Here is a 17,375-nt window from a genome sequence, read left to right as displayed (position 1 = left end):
TATTTAATTTGATATGTGAACCTCTGGGAGGAGGAAGAGTCAGTGTTACAGGCAAATAAAACAGCAAATTCAGAAAATCCAAAGCAGAAACGAGCTTGGCATATCCAAGGGATAGAAAGGTTGCAGTGACCAAAGTATAGTGAAAAAGACCAGGAAGATGAGGTTGAAGAGGTAGGCAGCGGCCAGAACGCAGAACAGGAACGTATAGTCTGTGGTAGAATTTGGATTTTACTCTACATAAATAATAGGAAGCCACTGAAAACGTCTTGAAGATTATGTGTCATGTTATGATTTGTTTTTAAAAGACGGTGCTGGCTATTGTGTGAAGAAGGCACAGTATGAGTACAAGTAGAACACTGATTTTCGGCCCAGGGTACGGGGTAGACACCAGGGGCCCAAATACCTCTTGAAGTTGGGAACAAAACTGTGTTTATATTCATACACACATTTTTTTCAGGGAAAGGATCCACAGATTTCATCAAATTCCCAAAGTAACCTACTAAGAGGTAGGAATTAATGACATAGAGTACTAGCTGGTCATCAGTGAACACTGTAAACACTGATTGTGAAGTTAAGCCTATGGCACTATTAGATCCATTGAATATGTTTTGAATCCTCAAGATTAAATTACTTTATCATCTGTTAGTATATTTTAAATACATTATAAATCTCTGAATTTTATTAACCATTTGCAGTACACGTGTGTATATATACATACACATATTCCATAAATGGGCTACGGACCATCATATATTTTAGAATATTTGACTATAAGGGGGGAACACTGAGAAAGTTACACTAGCTGAGCATCTATATCTCAGGACTGCATAATATAAGGTTTGCTACACTGATTTCATAACTGAATACATGACTATCTAAAAGGTGCTCTTCTCTCTGGGCAGTGACCACACTGCCAGAGTCTTGTGAATACATCTTATCTCTTCTACCTCTATTCCTCATGGACTGTTAAGTACCTTGGTCTCACACTTATGGCAGCTCCTCAAAAAATATGTCAGGACTACAGGGGCCTGCCACCATGCCCAGCTAATTTCTTGTATTTTTAGTAGAGATGGGGTTTCACCGTGTTAGTCTCAATCTCCCGACCTTGTGATCCGTCTGCTACTGGGGAGGTTGAGGCAGGAGAATGGCGTGAACCTGGGGGGTGGAGCTTGCAGTGAGCCAAGATGGCGCCACTGCACTCCAGCCTGGGCGACAGAGTAAAGCTCCCTCTCAAAAAAAAAAAGAAAAGGAATGTGTGTGGGTATGCTATATCCATCCCATTTCCACTTCAGTTACAAAAGCACACTGCCCTTAATAGAACCTAGAAGATATTCTTCAGATGCTACTTTTTCAGATGGAGTCTCGCTGTCACCCAGTCTGCAGTGCAATGGCACAATCTCAGCTCACTGCAACCTCCACCTCCCAGGTTCAAGTGATTCTCCTGCCTCAGCCTCACGAGTAGCTGGGACTACATGCACATGCCGCCACACCCAGCTAATTCTTGTATTTTTAGTAGAGACAGGATTTCTTTATGATGGCCAGGTTGGTCTCAAACTCCTGACCTCAGGTGATCCACTTGCCTTGGCCTCCCAAAGTGCTGGGATTACAGGTGTGAGCCACTGCACCCAGCCCAGATGCTATATTTCTAAACAGATAAAAAACCTAGCCAGGTGCGGTGGCTCATGCCTGTAATCCCAGCACTTTCGGAGGCCGAGGCGGGTGGATCACCTGAGGTCAGGAGTTCAAGACCAGCCTGGTCAACATGGTGAAACCCTGTCTCTACTAAATACACAAAAATTAGCCAAGCGTGGTGGTGGGCGCCTGTAATCACGGCTACTCATGAGGCTGAGGCAGGAGAATCACTTGAATCCGGGAGGCACAGGTGGCAGTGAGCCAAGATCACACCATTGCACTCCAGCCTGGGCAACAACAGCAAAACTTCATCTCAAAAAAAAACAAAAATAAAAAAACCTACTATGATCTTTCCATACAACCTTGTCATATAATCCTCAGCACTGAAGCTCTTTGGGAAACTCAAGGTAGAAGAGACTTTACAAACCTTGGATATGTGCTTTTATTTACAGACCAGGACCTCTTTCATCTATTCTCCCTCAGTTTCCACTCCAACTTCTCTCAGGTGAGATAAGCTTGAATTCTAACATTTAAAAGGAATTGGAAGGGTCTTTAAATGATTACCTAGTCTAACTCTCATTTTTCAGGTTACTGATATGACCAGAATCACACAAGAACCTGGTAGCTGAGGTGGGTCTTAAGCATACAGCATCAGTTAAGAGCATGGACTCTGGGATTAAATACATAGACTTGAGTTAAAATACTCTCCCACTTACCAGATGAGTAACCTTGGACCTACTTATTTGACCTCTATGAACCAGAATTTCCTCACTTGAACAGAGTTCATACTAGTCAATGGCACACATGTTAAAGGGTGTAGGGGTGAAGTGTAGTGATGCCTGCAATTCACCTTGAAATGTAAAAGTGGATTGGGAGAGGGACACATGGAAAGATATATGATAAAGCAGCATAGTAAAATGTTAATCACAGAATTTAGGCACACAGGTACTTACACAAGTCTTTCAACTTTTTTTGTATGTCTGAAAACTGTCATATTAATGCGGGGAAGGGACAACTAATTCGTTGGATATGACAAGGCAATGGACACATAGCTACTTAGTACAGTGCTTGGCACATGGAAAGCACTCAACCAATGTTAGCTACTTGCAGTAATAGCTGCTTAGTAAGCCAGGGTCAAACACTTCCTTTTTGGAAAGATGATGCTCAAAATGGAAACCTGAGGCTTTTCTTTTGAGTCCTTTCTATTTAGAAAAATCAGGCTAAGAGGCAGTAGCTTAACTTTGTATTAAGTGAAGATTTTTGTAGAAGCTAAGGCTCTGCAAAGGCCAAGGGGCATGGCTGTGACCTTAGAGAACAGTAGGCAGAGAGGGTGGCTATGTCATCATAGAGCACTGATTTGGGAGTCAGAAATACACGTGAGTGCAAATCCCCGCTTTACCATTACTAAAACGAGTGTCAAGTATATAGGTGAAGTGCCCTCTCCCCAACTCAATATTTTCACCTGCCAAAAAATAATAATGTATGTGAAAGTACGTGGCATCACTAGCAGTTAGAAAAAGGAAATTTAATTGGAATGGTCAAAAAGGATGCTTGGAGGGATGAATAAACCAGATTGCTCTTCTCCCTAATTCCCACTTCTCTCCCTCAGCTCCCGGGTCCTGGGAACCAAAATGAGCTTTTAAAGTTTAGTCAATTCCCTACTTTAAACCATCTCACGGCCTGCCAGTGCGTTCACAACAAAATCCAATTTCCTTACCGTGGCCGACAAAGTTCTGCAGTAACTAACTCCACCAAGATAAAATAATTACTTTTGTTTATTGATGTACACGTTTATCGTCTCTCACTACACTAAAATGTAACCTCCTATCTTATTTCCCGCTATATCCCAGTGTCGCGAATAGAGCCCAGCACGGATTAAGGGGACCGGTTTGTGTGGGTTTCCACCAGTACTTGTCCATGAGTTGAAGCAAACCGTCAACTGCCCCCAGTGGGTCGTCACTAGTTTTCCTGGGGCTGCCCTCACCGAGCTCCAGGGCGGCGCCCCTCCCCGAGCCCCTGGCCCATTTTCACTTCCCTGAGGCAACTATGGCGGGAGACCCCTGGCGCGCGCATCCCGCCCCGAGCCACCGACTTCAGCAGCTCTCTCGCCGCAGCAGCCCTGCTTGGAGCCCCCAACTCCCTGGTCCGCTGGCCACACCTCTCGCGCGTTCTCCTGGCCCACGAGCCCTGAGGCCGCCTGCTTGGCCAAGCCGCTCTCGTCCAGCCCCAGCCCTTTCACGTGGCTGTGGGAAGCGATGCGCTGCGTTTTCGTGGTGCTCTTCACCTCCTCAATCTTCATTTTGCGAACGTCGGGAGCTAAAACCAGCGTGGAAAACCAGTAGATAGGACACTACGCCCAGCGCCTGAGTTACCATGCGGCCGTTACTAGGGCAATTTGCAAAGGCCCGCCTAGGTTGGCCTTCCATTGGTGGAAGCGGGAACGCCTCCGCTCTCCATAGGCTCACGGCTGCGCCCATCGCGGCAGCTGCTGCAGCGCCAGTCACTCACTTCCGGCTGTGTCTCTAGGTTGGCTTCCCCCGCAGCCGGCGCTTCCTGCCCAGGCTGGGGTCCGTAGCATAGTGGGACCACGCCCCGGATTTGATTTAGGGCTGGGGCGTTCCACGAGGTAGTGGCCCCCGGGTACCACTCTTAATCCTTCCGTCCTATCCATTAGCACGTTTGAACGTCATACTCTTACGCGAAGCTCAAGGTATTATTTCCGTTTTGGAAATAGAAGAACTGAGGTTCAGAGCTTAAACTGAGCTTGGTTACTAACCAATGTTTTCTGACTCCCAGACCTTTGCATCTCCCCGGAAAGGCCCAGCGCAACCCACCACTCCTTCCATGGAATTGTCTTCCCCTGCTTCTAATCTCCATCCTCCACCGAGAGATAAGGTTCCTGCTAAGTTCAGTTGACTGTAAATAACATTTTTGCAGTTTTCAAAACTCTACAGCCCTGTAAGGTAGTGTAATTACGAATGCAGCTACAGACAAGCAGAAAGAGGCCCATCCGCCCAAGAAAGCACCACAAATAATCAGAACTAGAAATCTTCAGGCTTCAAAACCTATATAATAATGCTCATGCCGTCCCATTATTTCAGCTGAGACAATCAGCCAGCAAATTGTCCCTTCAGGTTTCATAATGATATTCGCACAACCTTCACCACAATTGTACTTGCCATCCATCCATCCATCCATTTAACAAACACGAGCCAGACACCACAATGCACTGGGGATACAGGGATAAAAGTCTTGATGAGCTTACTCCTTGCTTAGAAAACTTGCAACAAGAGATGTGGTGAGACAAGTACGCCCAGGTGGCAAGAAGACCAGAGCAGAAGCCCCAGGAACAGCCTGGAGAGCCAGGGAAGGCACCATGAAGGTGATGTTGCCTTGGCTGAATTCTGACAAATGGGAGAGATTTCCTCAGAAGCAAATGGTATGACACCATTTTTACAGAAGAGGATACTAACATCCAGAGGAAGGGAAGGACTTGCTCAGAGTGCAGGAGAGTTTATATTAGAATTGAGATAGACCTGAAATCACACTTCCTTGTACATCTTGATTGTAACTTTTGAATCTAGGTTTCTATATTTTTTTCTTTTCTTTTGAATCTAGGCTTCTAATGATTTGCGTAATTACTGGGTCAATGTTTGTCTCTCCCAGTAAACTGCAGGCCTTTTGAGGGTGTAGACCACATTTGATTGTTTACCATTTTAACCTGAGTGCCTGGCACACAGCCTACAACCCAGCTTACAATTAAGGCTTCTCGTGAATTCAGTTAATGTTCTAGACCACACACAAACACATACACTTGAATTCATCAGTTTTGCTGCATGTATTTTATACGGTGGCTTTTATAGGTCTTGGTAATGATTTCCATCAGTGAATGGAATCTTCTGGCATTTTCAGGGCCCAAAAGAACAGAGGCTCAGGCGGCCTTGGAAGGCTGAGGTTGTTACTAGTGGCATGTGGTTCATCAGCACTAGAGACAGCACCTCACAAAGTTGCTTAGCCCCTCATTGACTTGTTCTTGGTCATTACTCTTAGATAAGAAGCAATTCCTTTCTCTGTATGGAGAAGGAAAATTTTCCACCAACTAGTAGTCAAAGTGAAGCATTCTGTGGGACTGACTTCTTTGTGTATTGTCCAATTAGGGAAAAAAACATTTTTTACACTTATTATTTTGGCCCTAATCTTTGTATCTTTTGGCACAAAGAGAAAGATTTCCTTCTAGCCCAAAGAGGAAAGGGAGAATGAGGATTTAGAGGCCAGCAGAGGAATATCCCGCCTGGATTAGCTTGTCTAGTGGTATCAAACCCAACATTCCAGCAGTTGTGGAATCTTTCGTGGCCAGTAGCAGGTGGGGAAAGGAAATGCTAAGAGTGTGAAGGATCCAGCTCTATCTATGGCCGCCCGCCACTTCCACCCCAGAGTTGTCCTCTTTTTTTTTTTTTTTTTTTTTTTTTTGTTGGTGCAAGAAAACAGTTCAAAAATCACTGATGGACCAGGTACAGTGGTCCACGCCTGTAATCCTAGCACTTTGGGAGGCTGAGGCAGGTGGATCACCTGAGGTCAGGAGTTCGAAACCAGCCCAGCCAATATGGCAAAACCCCATCTCTACTAAAAATACAAAAATTACCTAGGCGTGGTAGCAGAAACCTGTAACCCCAGTTACTCAGAAGGCTGAGGCATGAGAATCACTTGAACCCAGGAGGTAGAGGTTGCAGTGAGCCAAGATTTTGCCATTGCACTCCAACCTGGGCAACAGAGCGAGACTCATCTCAAAAAAATTTTTAAAAAGTTACTGATCTGGCCTAGCATTCTCATTTTATAGGTGATGAAACTGAGGCCCCAGGAGGTGACAGGATTTGTCCAAGGTCACAAATTGAGCAAATGCCTGACACAGATCCAGTGTGCAAAGATGCTGGACCTGGCTGCAAAGTCAGACGATTTCTTTCATTTCAACAGAAAGTAATGCGGCAGGCTAGTATCCAAGCTCTAGACAAGTCCAATAAACAGCAAGTGAGGCCTGCTGCAGTGGACAGGGTCATTCATGACCAGCGTCCATCCCACTTCTGCGCACCATCACTCCCATTTTCTTTCAGGAAATGACCGTTCTCCCACTTTGAGTCCAGGTAGTTTGGGCGAACTGACCCCACACCCCGTGTTTGTTTCACTGGCAAACACGTGGCCCTGGCCTGACCTATCAGTATCCCATCCTCTCAGACACTGTGATTGGCTCAGAAATGTGAGCAGCTAGTTCAATGACAGTCAGTCCTGGCAATTTGCTGGACATATCAGGAGAGAAAACATAGGTCATGGATCTGCAGGCTGGTCTTCTTTGCTACTTCATGGGGAGACTCTACCTGAGAATGAAGCCAAGATATGGGAAAGGAAAGCTGACAGAAAGAGATTCCTGATGAAATCCTTTATATCCCTGCATCATCCTCGCCTTACTTGCAGTGTAACATGGCATTTACTTTGGGGCTTAAGATGTTTGAGTTAGATTTCTATCTGTGGGTACTGAAAATCCATATCAATGCAGGGACACATATGTAAGTAATTGTGTGGACTACTACATTCCAGAATTGTGCTGTGACAACCCTAGACCTGCCAGCTCTCATTCCCTCACTCCCATGACCCTCTCATTCCCTTACTCCCATGACCTTTGCTCTTTCACCTCCAGGCCTTTGACCTCTCTTTCTCCAGCCCAAGCTTGATTATCTCAATCACTTGTTTCCTGACCCTTCTGCTCCTTCCTTACCTTGACTTCTATCACACCTGACCTTTGAACCCACAAGCCCAGGTCAAGCCTCCCTCTGCCTTCTCCGCTGCCTCCTGAGGGCTACTGTGTGTGACAGGATGCAGTTACCCAGTGGTGCCCTGGAAACACTGCACAGTCATGGTCTGCAGCCTCAACTGTAGCAACCCAAGTAATGATTAAATGGTGTTATTCGACAGGGTGCAGTGGCTCACACCTGTAATCCCAACACTTTGGGAGGCCGAGGCGGGCAGATCACTTGAGGTCAGGAGTTCGAGACCAGCCTGGCCAACATGGTGAAACCCTGTCTCTACTAAAAATACAAAAATTAGCCAGGCATGGCAGCACACACCTGTAGTCCCAGCTACTTGAGAGGCTGAGGCAGAAGAATTGATTGAACCCAGAAGGCAGAGGTTGCAGTGAACTGAGATCGCACCACTACACTCCAGCCTAGGCGACAGAGTGAGACCCTGTTTTAAAAATAATAAATAAATAAATAAATAAATGTATTAGCTTTTTTGAGGAGCTTCAAGTGATCCTCCCATCTCAGCCTCCCAAGTAGCTGGGCATGCACCACCACACCCAGCTGATTTTTTCTATTTTTTGTAAAGACAGGGTCTTGCTGTGTTGGCTAGGCTGGTCTTGAATTACTGGACTCAAGCAATCCTCCTGCCTTGACCTCCCAAAATGCTGAGATTACAGGCATAAGCCATTGCACTCAGCAGTAAATGTTATATTGGTTAAAAGATTAGTTCAGCTGCAGTAACAGAGAGATCTAAAATAACAGTGGATCAAACAAGAGAAAAGTCACTTTATCTCACATAAAGTCCAAGCAGGCATGCCAGCAGGTGGGCTGGCTTTACAATCAGTAAGGGCCTATGGTCCTTCTATGATGTGGCTCTGCCACTCCCCACACACACCGTCTATCGAGTGGTCCAAGACAGCTGCTCAAACTCCTCCCAAAAGGGCTGAATTTGCACCAACTAGAAGGAAAAAAGGAGAAGAAGAGGACATGATCCTTCCCTTTAACCTTGACATTGAAGTTGCACCATATTTCTACTCATATCCCAGGGCCAGCACTTAATCAAATGGCTAGAACTAGCTGCAAAGGAGTCTGAGAAATGTAGTCTTACACTGGATGTCTTACACTGGATGGATGTGTGTCCAGTTAAAAATTCAATTCCTATGTAAAGAGAGGAGAAGATAGATTGGGAAACAACTCTCAGGCTCTACCCTAAGCTTCTACTGTGTGCCAAGCACTGCTGGATTCTCCTTGTATGCTGACTCAAAGGCAGGTATGACCTTCCTTCTAGCCAAGGCATCTCTACTATGTGGGTCTCAGACAACAACCTGGGCCCCATTCCATCTCTCAAAGGCCTTGCTCCACCCATTACCTTCCTTTTCCTGTATTTCCATCTATTCTCCCTGATCATTCCCACAGGATATGTGCAGTCTTTTTCCTCCCTCCCCCTCCCAATGTCATCACTTGCATTTCTGTCCTAGCACAGTTCTCATCTTGCCAAGTGCCCCCCTTTCCCTTCCCAGTCTTCAGTCCGGTGCAACATAGCTTTTACTCTTGCTGCTCCCTTGAATCTGCTATCTCAAAAGTCCAGAGTGCCACAAAACAAGTTTTAATAAATGTTAAAAATTGAAATCATACATAATACTTTTCCAGTCACAATGGAATAAAACTTGAAATCAGTAACAGAAGGAAAATTCACAAATATGTGGAAATTAAACAATACGTTCTTAAACAATTAATAGGTCAAAGAAGAAATCATAAGGGAAATCAGAAAATACTTTGAGATGAATGACAAAAAAAGCACAATGTACCAAAACTTATGGGATTCAGCAAAAGTAGTGTTAAGAGAGAAGTTTATAGCTATGAACATCTATAATAGGAAGAAAGATCTCAAATTCATAACCTAACTGTGCACCTACAGGGACCAGGAAAAACAAAACAATAACAACAACAAAAAAGAACAAGCTAAATCCAAAACCAGCAAAAGAAAAGAAACAATAAAGATTAGAGAGTAGTAGTATTCCCAGGAGGAAAGAGGCAGAAGCAATTTAAACATCCATTGACAGATAATGGATTTTTACAAGATGGTATATACATATGATGGAATATTATTAAGCCCTAAAAACGAAGAAAATTCTGACACATGTTACAATATAGATGAATATTGAGCCATCATGTTAGGTAAAATAAGCCAGTCACAAAAAGACAAATACAGTATGACTCTACTTATATGAGGTGCCTAAAGTAGTTAAATTCATAAAGACAAAAAGTACAATGGTGGTTGCCAGGGGCTGGGGAAAGGAAAAATACAGAGCTAATTCAATGGGTGCAGGGTTTCCATCTGGGAAGATGAAAAAGTTCTGGTGATGGATGATAGTGATGGTTGCACAACAATGTGAATGTACTTAATGCCGCCTAACTGTACACGTAAAATGGTTAAAATGGTATCGTTTATGCTACGTATCTTTTACCACAATTTTTTTAAAAGATTAGAATGGAGACAAAATAGAGAAACAGAAAAACAGAGAAAATTTTTTAAAAAAACTAAAAGTTGGTTCTTTGAAAAGAATAACAAAACTGACAAATCTTTAGCTAGATTTACTAAGAAAACAAGAGAGAAGACTAATTATAAAATCAGAAATTACAGCAGGAACATTACTATTTACTATACAGAAATAAAAAGAAATATAAGAGAATACTATAAATAATTATAAACAAATTGGACAATCTGGATGAAATAGACAAATTTGTTGAAACAAACTATGAACAGACTACCAAAACTGACTCAAGAAAAAGTAGAAAATCTTACTGTAATCAAGTGAGGAGATTGAGTCAGTAACCAAAAGTCTCCCTATAAAGAAAAGGCTAGAGCCGAATGGCTTAACTACTGATTTCTACCAAACATTTAAAGAACTAGCACCAGGCCAAGAACAATGGCTCATGGCTATAACCCCAGCACTTTGGGAGGGTAATGTGGGAGGATTGTTTGAGGCCAGTAGTTCAAGACCAGGTTGGGAAACAGCAAGACCCCATCTCTACAGGCATGGTTGTGCGCACCTGTAGTCTTAGCTACTTGGGAGGCTGAGGCAGTAGGATCACTCAGGCCCAGGAGTTTGAGGCTGTAGTGAGCTGTGATCACACCACTGCACTTTAGCTTGGGTGAAAAAGTAAGACACCAGTCCTCAAACTCTTCCAAAAAACTAAAGAGAACACTTTCTAATGCATTCTATAAGGCCAGCACTGCCCTGAAAACAAAGCCAGATAAAAACATTATAAAACAGGGTGGGTGTGGTCGTTCACACCTGTAATCCCAGCACTTTGGCAGGCCGAGGAGGGCGGATCACCTGAGGTCAGGAGTTAGAGACCCCTTCTCTACTAAAAATACAAAAACTATCCAGGTGTACTGGCGGGCACCTGTAATCCCACTTACTCGGGAGGCTGAGGCAGAGCATCACTTGAACCTGGGAGGCAGAGGTTGCAGTGAGCTGAGATTGCGCCACTGCACTCCAGCCTGGGCGACAGAGGGAGACTCCATCTCAAAAAACAAAACAAAACAAACAACCAAAAAAAAACACTATAAAACAAATCAACAACAACAACAACAAAACAGATCAAGATCCTGTATGAATGTAGATGCAACAATTCTCAACAAAATTCTGGCAAACCCAATTTAGCAGCGCGTTAAAGGATTATCACCATGACCAGTGGGATTTATTCTACAAATACAAAGGTAGTTTAATGTACAAAAATCAATGTAATATGCCATATTAATAGAGCGATTAATATGCCATATTAATAGATCATGTGGGGAAAAAACCCCACATGATCAACTCCATTGATTCAGAAAAAAAATGTGACAAAATCCAATATACTTTCATGATTCAAAAACAACTAGGAGTTGCCTATGAGAGGGAGGCAGAGCAAGATCGCCAAATAAAGCCTCCAGCAATTGCCCCTGCCTGCCACCAGCAGAAAACCAAATTGAAAAACTATCTGCACAAGAGAGCACCTTCATAAGAACCAAAAATCAGGTGAGCAGTGACAGTCCCTGGTTTTAACATCACATCAAAGAAAGAGGCACTGAAGAGGGTAGGAAAGACAGTCTTTTTTTTTTTTTTTTTGAGACGGAGTCTCGCTCTGTCACCCAGGCTGGAGTGCAGTGGCCGGATCTCAGCTCACTGCAAGCTCCGCCTCCCGGGTTTACGCCATTCTCCTGCCTCAGCCTCCCGAGTAGCTGGGACTACAGGCGCCCGCCACCTCGCCCGGCTAGTTTTTTGTATTTTTTAGTAGAGACGGGGTTTCACCATGTTAGCCAGGATGGTCTCGATCTCCTGACCTCGTGATCCGCCCGTCTCGGCCTCCCAAAGTGCTGGGATTACAGGCTTGAGCCACCGCGCCCGGCCGGAAAGACAGTCTTGACTCACCTGCACTACCCATCTCTCATCCCTTGCCTGCAGCCTCATGGCACCGAGAGAGAATCTATGTACTTGGCAGAGAGATTGTGGGACTTTGTACTGGAACTCAGTGCTGCCCTGTCACAGCAGAAAGCAACACAAGGCAGAATTCAACCAGCACCACACAGACAGCATTTAGACCAGCCCTAGCCAGAGGGGAATCATCCATCCCGGTGGTCAGAACCTGAGTTCCAGCCAGCCTCATCACTGCAGGCTAAAGTGCTCTGGGGTTCTACAGAAACTTGGAAGGCAGTCTAGGCCACAAGGACTGCAATTTCTGGGCAAATCTTGGTGCTGTGCTAGGTTTGGAGCCAGTAAATGTGGGGTGCATGTGACCTAGCAAGACAACAGCCAGGGCAGTCAAGAGAGTGCTTGCATCACCACTCCTGCAAAGCCAAGCAGCGCAGCTTGCAGCTCCCAGAGAGACTCCTTCCTTCTGCTTGAGGAGAGCAGAGAGGAGAGTAAAGGGGACACTGTCTTGCAACTTGGATACTAGCTTAGCCACAGTAGAATGGGGAATCAGGTAGAGTCCTGAGGCACCTATTTCAGCCTCTAGTTCCCAGACAATATTTCTAGACACACCCCATGACAAAAGGGAATGCACTGTCTTGAAGGGGAAAAACCCGGACCTGGCAGGATTCCTCATCTGCTGAGTAGAGTGCTTGGGCCTTGAATAAACATCAGTGGTAGCCAGGCAGTATTTACCATGAGCCTTGGGTAAGGCCCAGTGCCATGCTGGCTTCAGGTGACCCAGCACATTCCCAGTTGTGATGGCCACAGAAAGAAACCCCTTCCATTTAAAGAAAGGAGAGGAAAGAGTAAAAGGGACTTTGTCTTGCAATTTGGATACCACCTCAGCCACAGTGGTGTAGAGAACCAAGTGGCCTTTTGGGGTTCCCAATTCCAGGCCTTAGCTCCTGGATGACATTATTGGCCTTGCTTTGGGCCAGAGGGGAGCCTACTGCCCTAAAGGGAGAAACCCAGGCCCGGCAGTATTCAACACAAGGTGAAGAGTCCTTGGATCTTGAGTGAGCATCAGCGGTAGCCAGGCAGTTCTTGCTATGGGCCTGGGTTGGTGGTGACCACAGGGAGATTTCTTCTGTATGAGGAAAAGGGATGGAAGAGTGGGAAGGACTTGTGTCGTGGTTTGGGCACCAGCTCAGCTGCAGTAGAATAGAGCACCAAATGGATTCCTAAGGTTTCTGACCCCAAGCCCCAGCTCCCGGTTGGCATTTCTGGACTTGCTGTGGGCTGGGGGATGAGCTTATCACTCTGAGGGAAGGACACAAGCCTGGCTAGATTCACCAGATGCTGATTTTAGAGCTTTCAGGCCATAAGTGAACATTGGCAGTAGCCAGGCAGTGGTCACCATGGCCCTTGGGTGAGACACAGTATTGTGCTAGGTTTGGGTCTGACCCAACAAAGTCCCAGTAGTGTTGCCACAGAAGTGCTTGTATCATCCCTCCCTCAGCTTCAGGCAGCCTATTAGAGAGACTCTGTTCCTGGGAAAGTAAGGGAAGAGAACAAGAGTCTCTGTCTGGTAATCCAGGGAATTCTCCCAGATCTTACCCAAGACCACCAAGGCAGTACCTCTGTGCAGCTGAAAGTCACGGCATTATTGGGCTTGGGGTGCCCCCTAGTGCAGATACAGCTGCAGTGACCAAAGACAGATTACAACACTCAACTCCCTTTGAATGCTTGGCAAGCCTTCCCAAGAAGGATGGGTACAAACAAACTCAGACTGCAAAGACTATAATAAATACCTAACTCTTCAATGCCCAGATTTTGGCAAATATCCACACCATCAGACGATCCAGGAAAACATGACCTCACCAAACAAATGAAATAAGGCACCAGTGATCAATCCTGAAGTGACAGAGATATGTGACCTTTCAGAGAGATAACTCAAAATAACTATTTTGAGGAAGCTCAATGAAATTTAAGATAATGCAGAGAAGGAATTCAGAATCCTATCAGATAAATTTAACAAAGAGATTGAAATAATTAAAAAGAATCAAACAGAACTTCCGGCACTGAAAAATTCAGTTGATATACGAAGAATGTATCAGTCCACAGCAGAACTGATCAAGCAGAAGCATTAGTGAGCTTGAAAACAAGCTATTTGGCCAGGCGTGGCGGCTTATGCCTGTTATCCCAGCACTTTGGGAGGCTGAGGTAGGCAGATCACTTGAGGTCAGGAGTTTGAGACCAGCCTGGCCAACATAGTGAAACCCCATCTCTACTGAAAACACAAATGTTACCCGGGGGCAGTGGTAGGAGCCTGTAATCCAGCTACTCGGGAGGCTGAGGCAGGAGAATCACCTGAACCTGAGAGGCGGAGGTTGCAGTAAGCAGAGATCATGCCACTGCACTCCAGCCTGGACAATAAGAGTGAAACTCTGTTGGAAAAAAAAAAAAAAGAAAAGAAAGGACAGGCTATTTGCAAATACACAGAGGTGGCCAGGCATGGTGGCTTATGCCTGTAATCCCAGCACTTTGGGAGGCTAAGGGTGGCAAATCAATTGAGGCCAGAAGTTCGAGACCAGCCTGGGCAACATGGTGAAACCCCTTCTCTACAAAAAAATAAAAATAACAATAAATTAGCTGGGTGTGGTGGCACATGTCTGTAGTCCAAGCTACTTGGGAGGCTGAAGTGAGAGAATCAATTGAGCCTGGGAGGTCAAGGCTGCAGAGAGCTGTGATTGTACCATTGCACTCCAGCCTGGGTGAGAAACTTTGTCTAAAAAAAAAAGAAGAAGAAGAAGAACAAGAGGAAGAAGAAAAGAAAAATAAAATGCAAAGAGGGGAAAATAAAAAAAAAGAATGAAGCATGTCTACTAAATCTAGAAAATAGCCTCAAAAGGGTAAATATAAGAGTTATTCGCCTTAAAAGAAGGTAGAAAGAGAGATCAGTGCAGAAAGTTTATTCAAAGGGATAATAAACAGAACTTTCCAAACCTGGAGAAAAAAATTAATATTCAAGTATAAGAAGGTTATAGAACACCAGATACAACCCAAATAAGACTATATCTATACATTTAATAATCAGACTTCCAAAGGTCAATAATAAAGAAAGGTGCCTAAAAGCAGCAAGAGAAAAGAAACAAATAACATACAAAGGAGCTCCAATATATCTGGCAGCAGACTTCTCAGTGGGAACCTTACAGGCCTGGAAAGAGCGGCATATTTAAAGTGCTAAAGGAAGGCTGGGTGTGGTGGCTCATGCCTGTAATCCCAACACTTTGGGAGGCCGAGGCGGGTGGATCATTTGAGGTCAGGAGTTCAAGACCAGCCTGGCAAACAGGGTGAAACCTCATATCTATTAAAAGAACAAAAATTAGCCAGGTATGGTGGCATGCACCTGTAGTCCCAGCTACTTAGGAGGCTGAAGCAGGAGAATCGCTTGAACCCAGGAGGTGGATGTTGTAGTAAGCTGAGATTGCGCCACAGAACTCCAGCCTGGACTGCAGAGCAAGAATCCATCTCAAAATAAGTAAATAAATAAATAAAGTGCTGAAGAAAAAAAAACCTTTTATAGTAGGATAGCATATCCAGCAATAATATACTTCAAACATAAAAGAGAAATAAAGACTTCCTTAGGCAAACAAGAGCTGAGGGATTTCGTCAACATCAGACTTGTCCTACAAAAAATGCTAAAGAGAATTCTTCAGTCTGAAAGAAAAGGATGTTAATGAGCAAAAAGAACTCACCTGAAGGTGAGAAACTCACTGGTAATAGTAAGTACACAGACAAACACAGAGTAGTGTAGCACTGTAATTGTGGTGTGTAAACTATTCATATCTTAAGAAAGAATAAAAGATGAACCTATTAAAAATAATAACCACAATAACTTTTCAAGACATGACAGTATAATAAGATATATATCATAGAAACAACAAAAGTTAAAAGCAGGGAGATGAAGTTAAACTGCAGAATTTTAATTAGTTTTCTCTTTGTTCCTTTTTTTTTTTTTTGCAATTAGTTGTTAAGTTGTCATTAGTTGAAAATAAACTCTGCAGATGTTATTTGCAAGCTTCATGGTAACCACAAATTAAAAAACCTACAACACATGCACAAAAAAGAAAAAGCAAGAAATTTAAAGATACCACCAGAGAAAATCACCATCACAAAACGCAAAACAGGAAGGAAGGAAAAAAGGAAGGAAGAGAAGCCCACAAATAATCAGAAAACAAATAACAAAATGACCGTAGTGAACCCTTACTTATCAGTAATAATAGTGAATGTAAATGGACTAAACTTTCCAATAAAAAGACAAAGAGTGGCTGAATGGATTGAAAAAACAAGACCTGCCAGGTGTGGTGGCTCATGCCTGTAATCCCAGCACTTTGGGAAGCCAATGTGGGTGGATTGCTTGAGCCCAGGAGTTTGAGACCAGCCTGCACAACATGGCGAAACTCCATCTCTACAAAAAATACAAAATTTGCCGGGCATGGTGGCATGCACCTGTGGTCCCAGTCACTTTGGAGGCGCAGGTGGGAGGAGCACTTGACCCTGGAAGGTCAAGGCTGCAGTGAGCAATAATCATGCCACTATACTCCAGCCTGGGTGACACAGTGAGACCCTGTCAAAAAAAAAAAAAAAAAAAAAACCAATGATCTATTGCTTATAAGAAACGTATTTCACCTACAAAGACACACACACGGAAAATAAAGGGATGGAAAAAATGTTCCATGCAAATGAAAACCAAAAAAGAGCAGAAGTAGCTATACTTAGAGCAGAAAAAATAGATTTCAAGACAAAAACTTTTTAAGGAGACAAAGAAGAAGATCATTATAATGATAAAGGGACCAATTCAGCAAGAGGATATAACAATGCATATATAAATATATATGTATCCAACATTCGAGCACCACATATAGAAAGCAAATAGTATTAGACCAAAAGATCATGAACAAAGAAACATGGGACTTAATCTGCTATAGACCAAACGGACTTAATAGATATTTACAGAACATTTCTTCCAACAGCTGCAGAATACACATTATTCTCCTCAGCACATGGATCACTCTTAAGGATAGACCACATGTTAGGCCACCAAACAGTAAGTGCCTACGTGAAAAATAATTGAAACACTTTAAATAAACAACTTAATGATGCATCTTAAATAACTAGAAAAGCAAGAACAAACCAAATCCAAAATTAGTAAAAGAAAAGATCAGAGCAGAAGTAATTAAAATTGAAATAAAAAATACAAAAAAGCAATGAAATGAAGAGTTGGTTATTTGAAAAGATAATATCAACAAATCTTTAGTCACCCTAAGAAAAAAACAGAGAAGACCCAAATGAATGAAATCACAGATGAAAAGGGAAACATTACAACTGATGCCACAGAAATTCAAAGGATCATGAGCAACTACTATGAACAACTATATGTCAATAAATTGGAAAACCTAGAAGAATAGATAAGTTCATGACATATACAACCCACCAAGATTGAACCATGAAGGAATCCAAAACCTGAATAGACCAATAACAAGTAACA

The 17,375-nt window shown here is 43.6% G+C and overlaps 1 protein-coding gene across 3 annotated transcripts in view; it reads right to left on the bottom strand.

Moving 5' to 3' along the window:
• RUVBL1 (RuvB like AAA ATPase 1) overlaps positions 1-4,094 on the bottom strand; it is a 43,988-nt gene extending 39,894 nt beyond the window's left edge. The window contains exon 1 of one of the 3 annotated variants that reach the window (XM_017885005.1): positions 3,791-4,094. In XM_017885005.1, the coding sequence (XP_017740494.1) occupies positions 3,791-3,931 (141 nt within the window). In that variant the 5' untranslated portion in view covers positions 3,932-4,094. The other 2 variants (XM_017885006.1, XM_017885007.1) reach the window with 2 other exon arrangements.
• Positions 4,095-17,375: the final 13,281 nt, after the last annotated feature.

The sequence above is a fragment of the Rhinopithecus bieti genome, unplaced genomic scaffold (assembly GCF_001698545.2).
Source record: "Rhinopithecus bieti isolate Rb0 unplaced genomic scaffold, ASM169854v2 scaffold_13262, whole genome shotgun sequence".
In the NCBI taxonomy this organism is placed as follows: Eukaryota; Metazoa; Chordata; class Mammalia; order Primates; family Cercopithecidae; genus Rhinopithecus; species Rhinopithecus bieti.
This window is presented reverse-complemented; position numbering and strand designations above follow the sequence as displayed.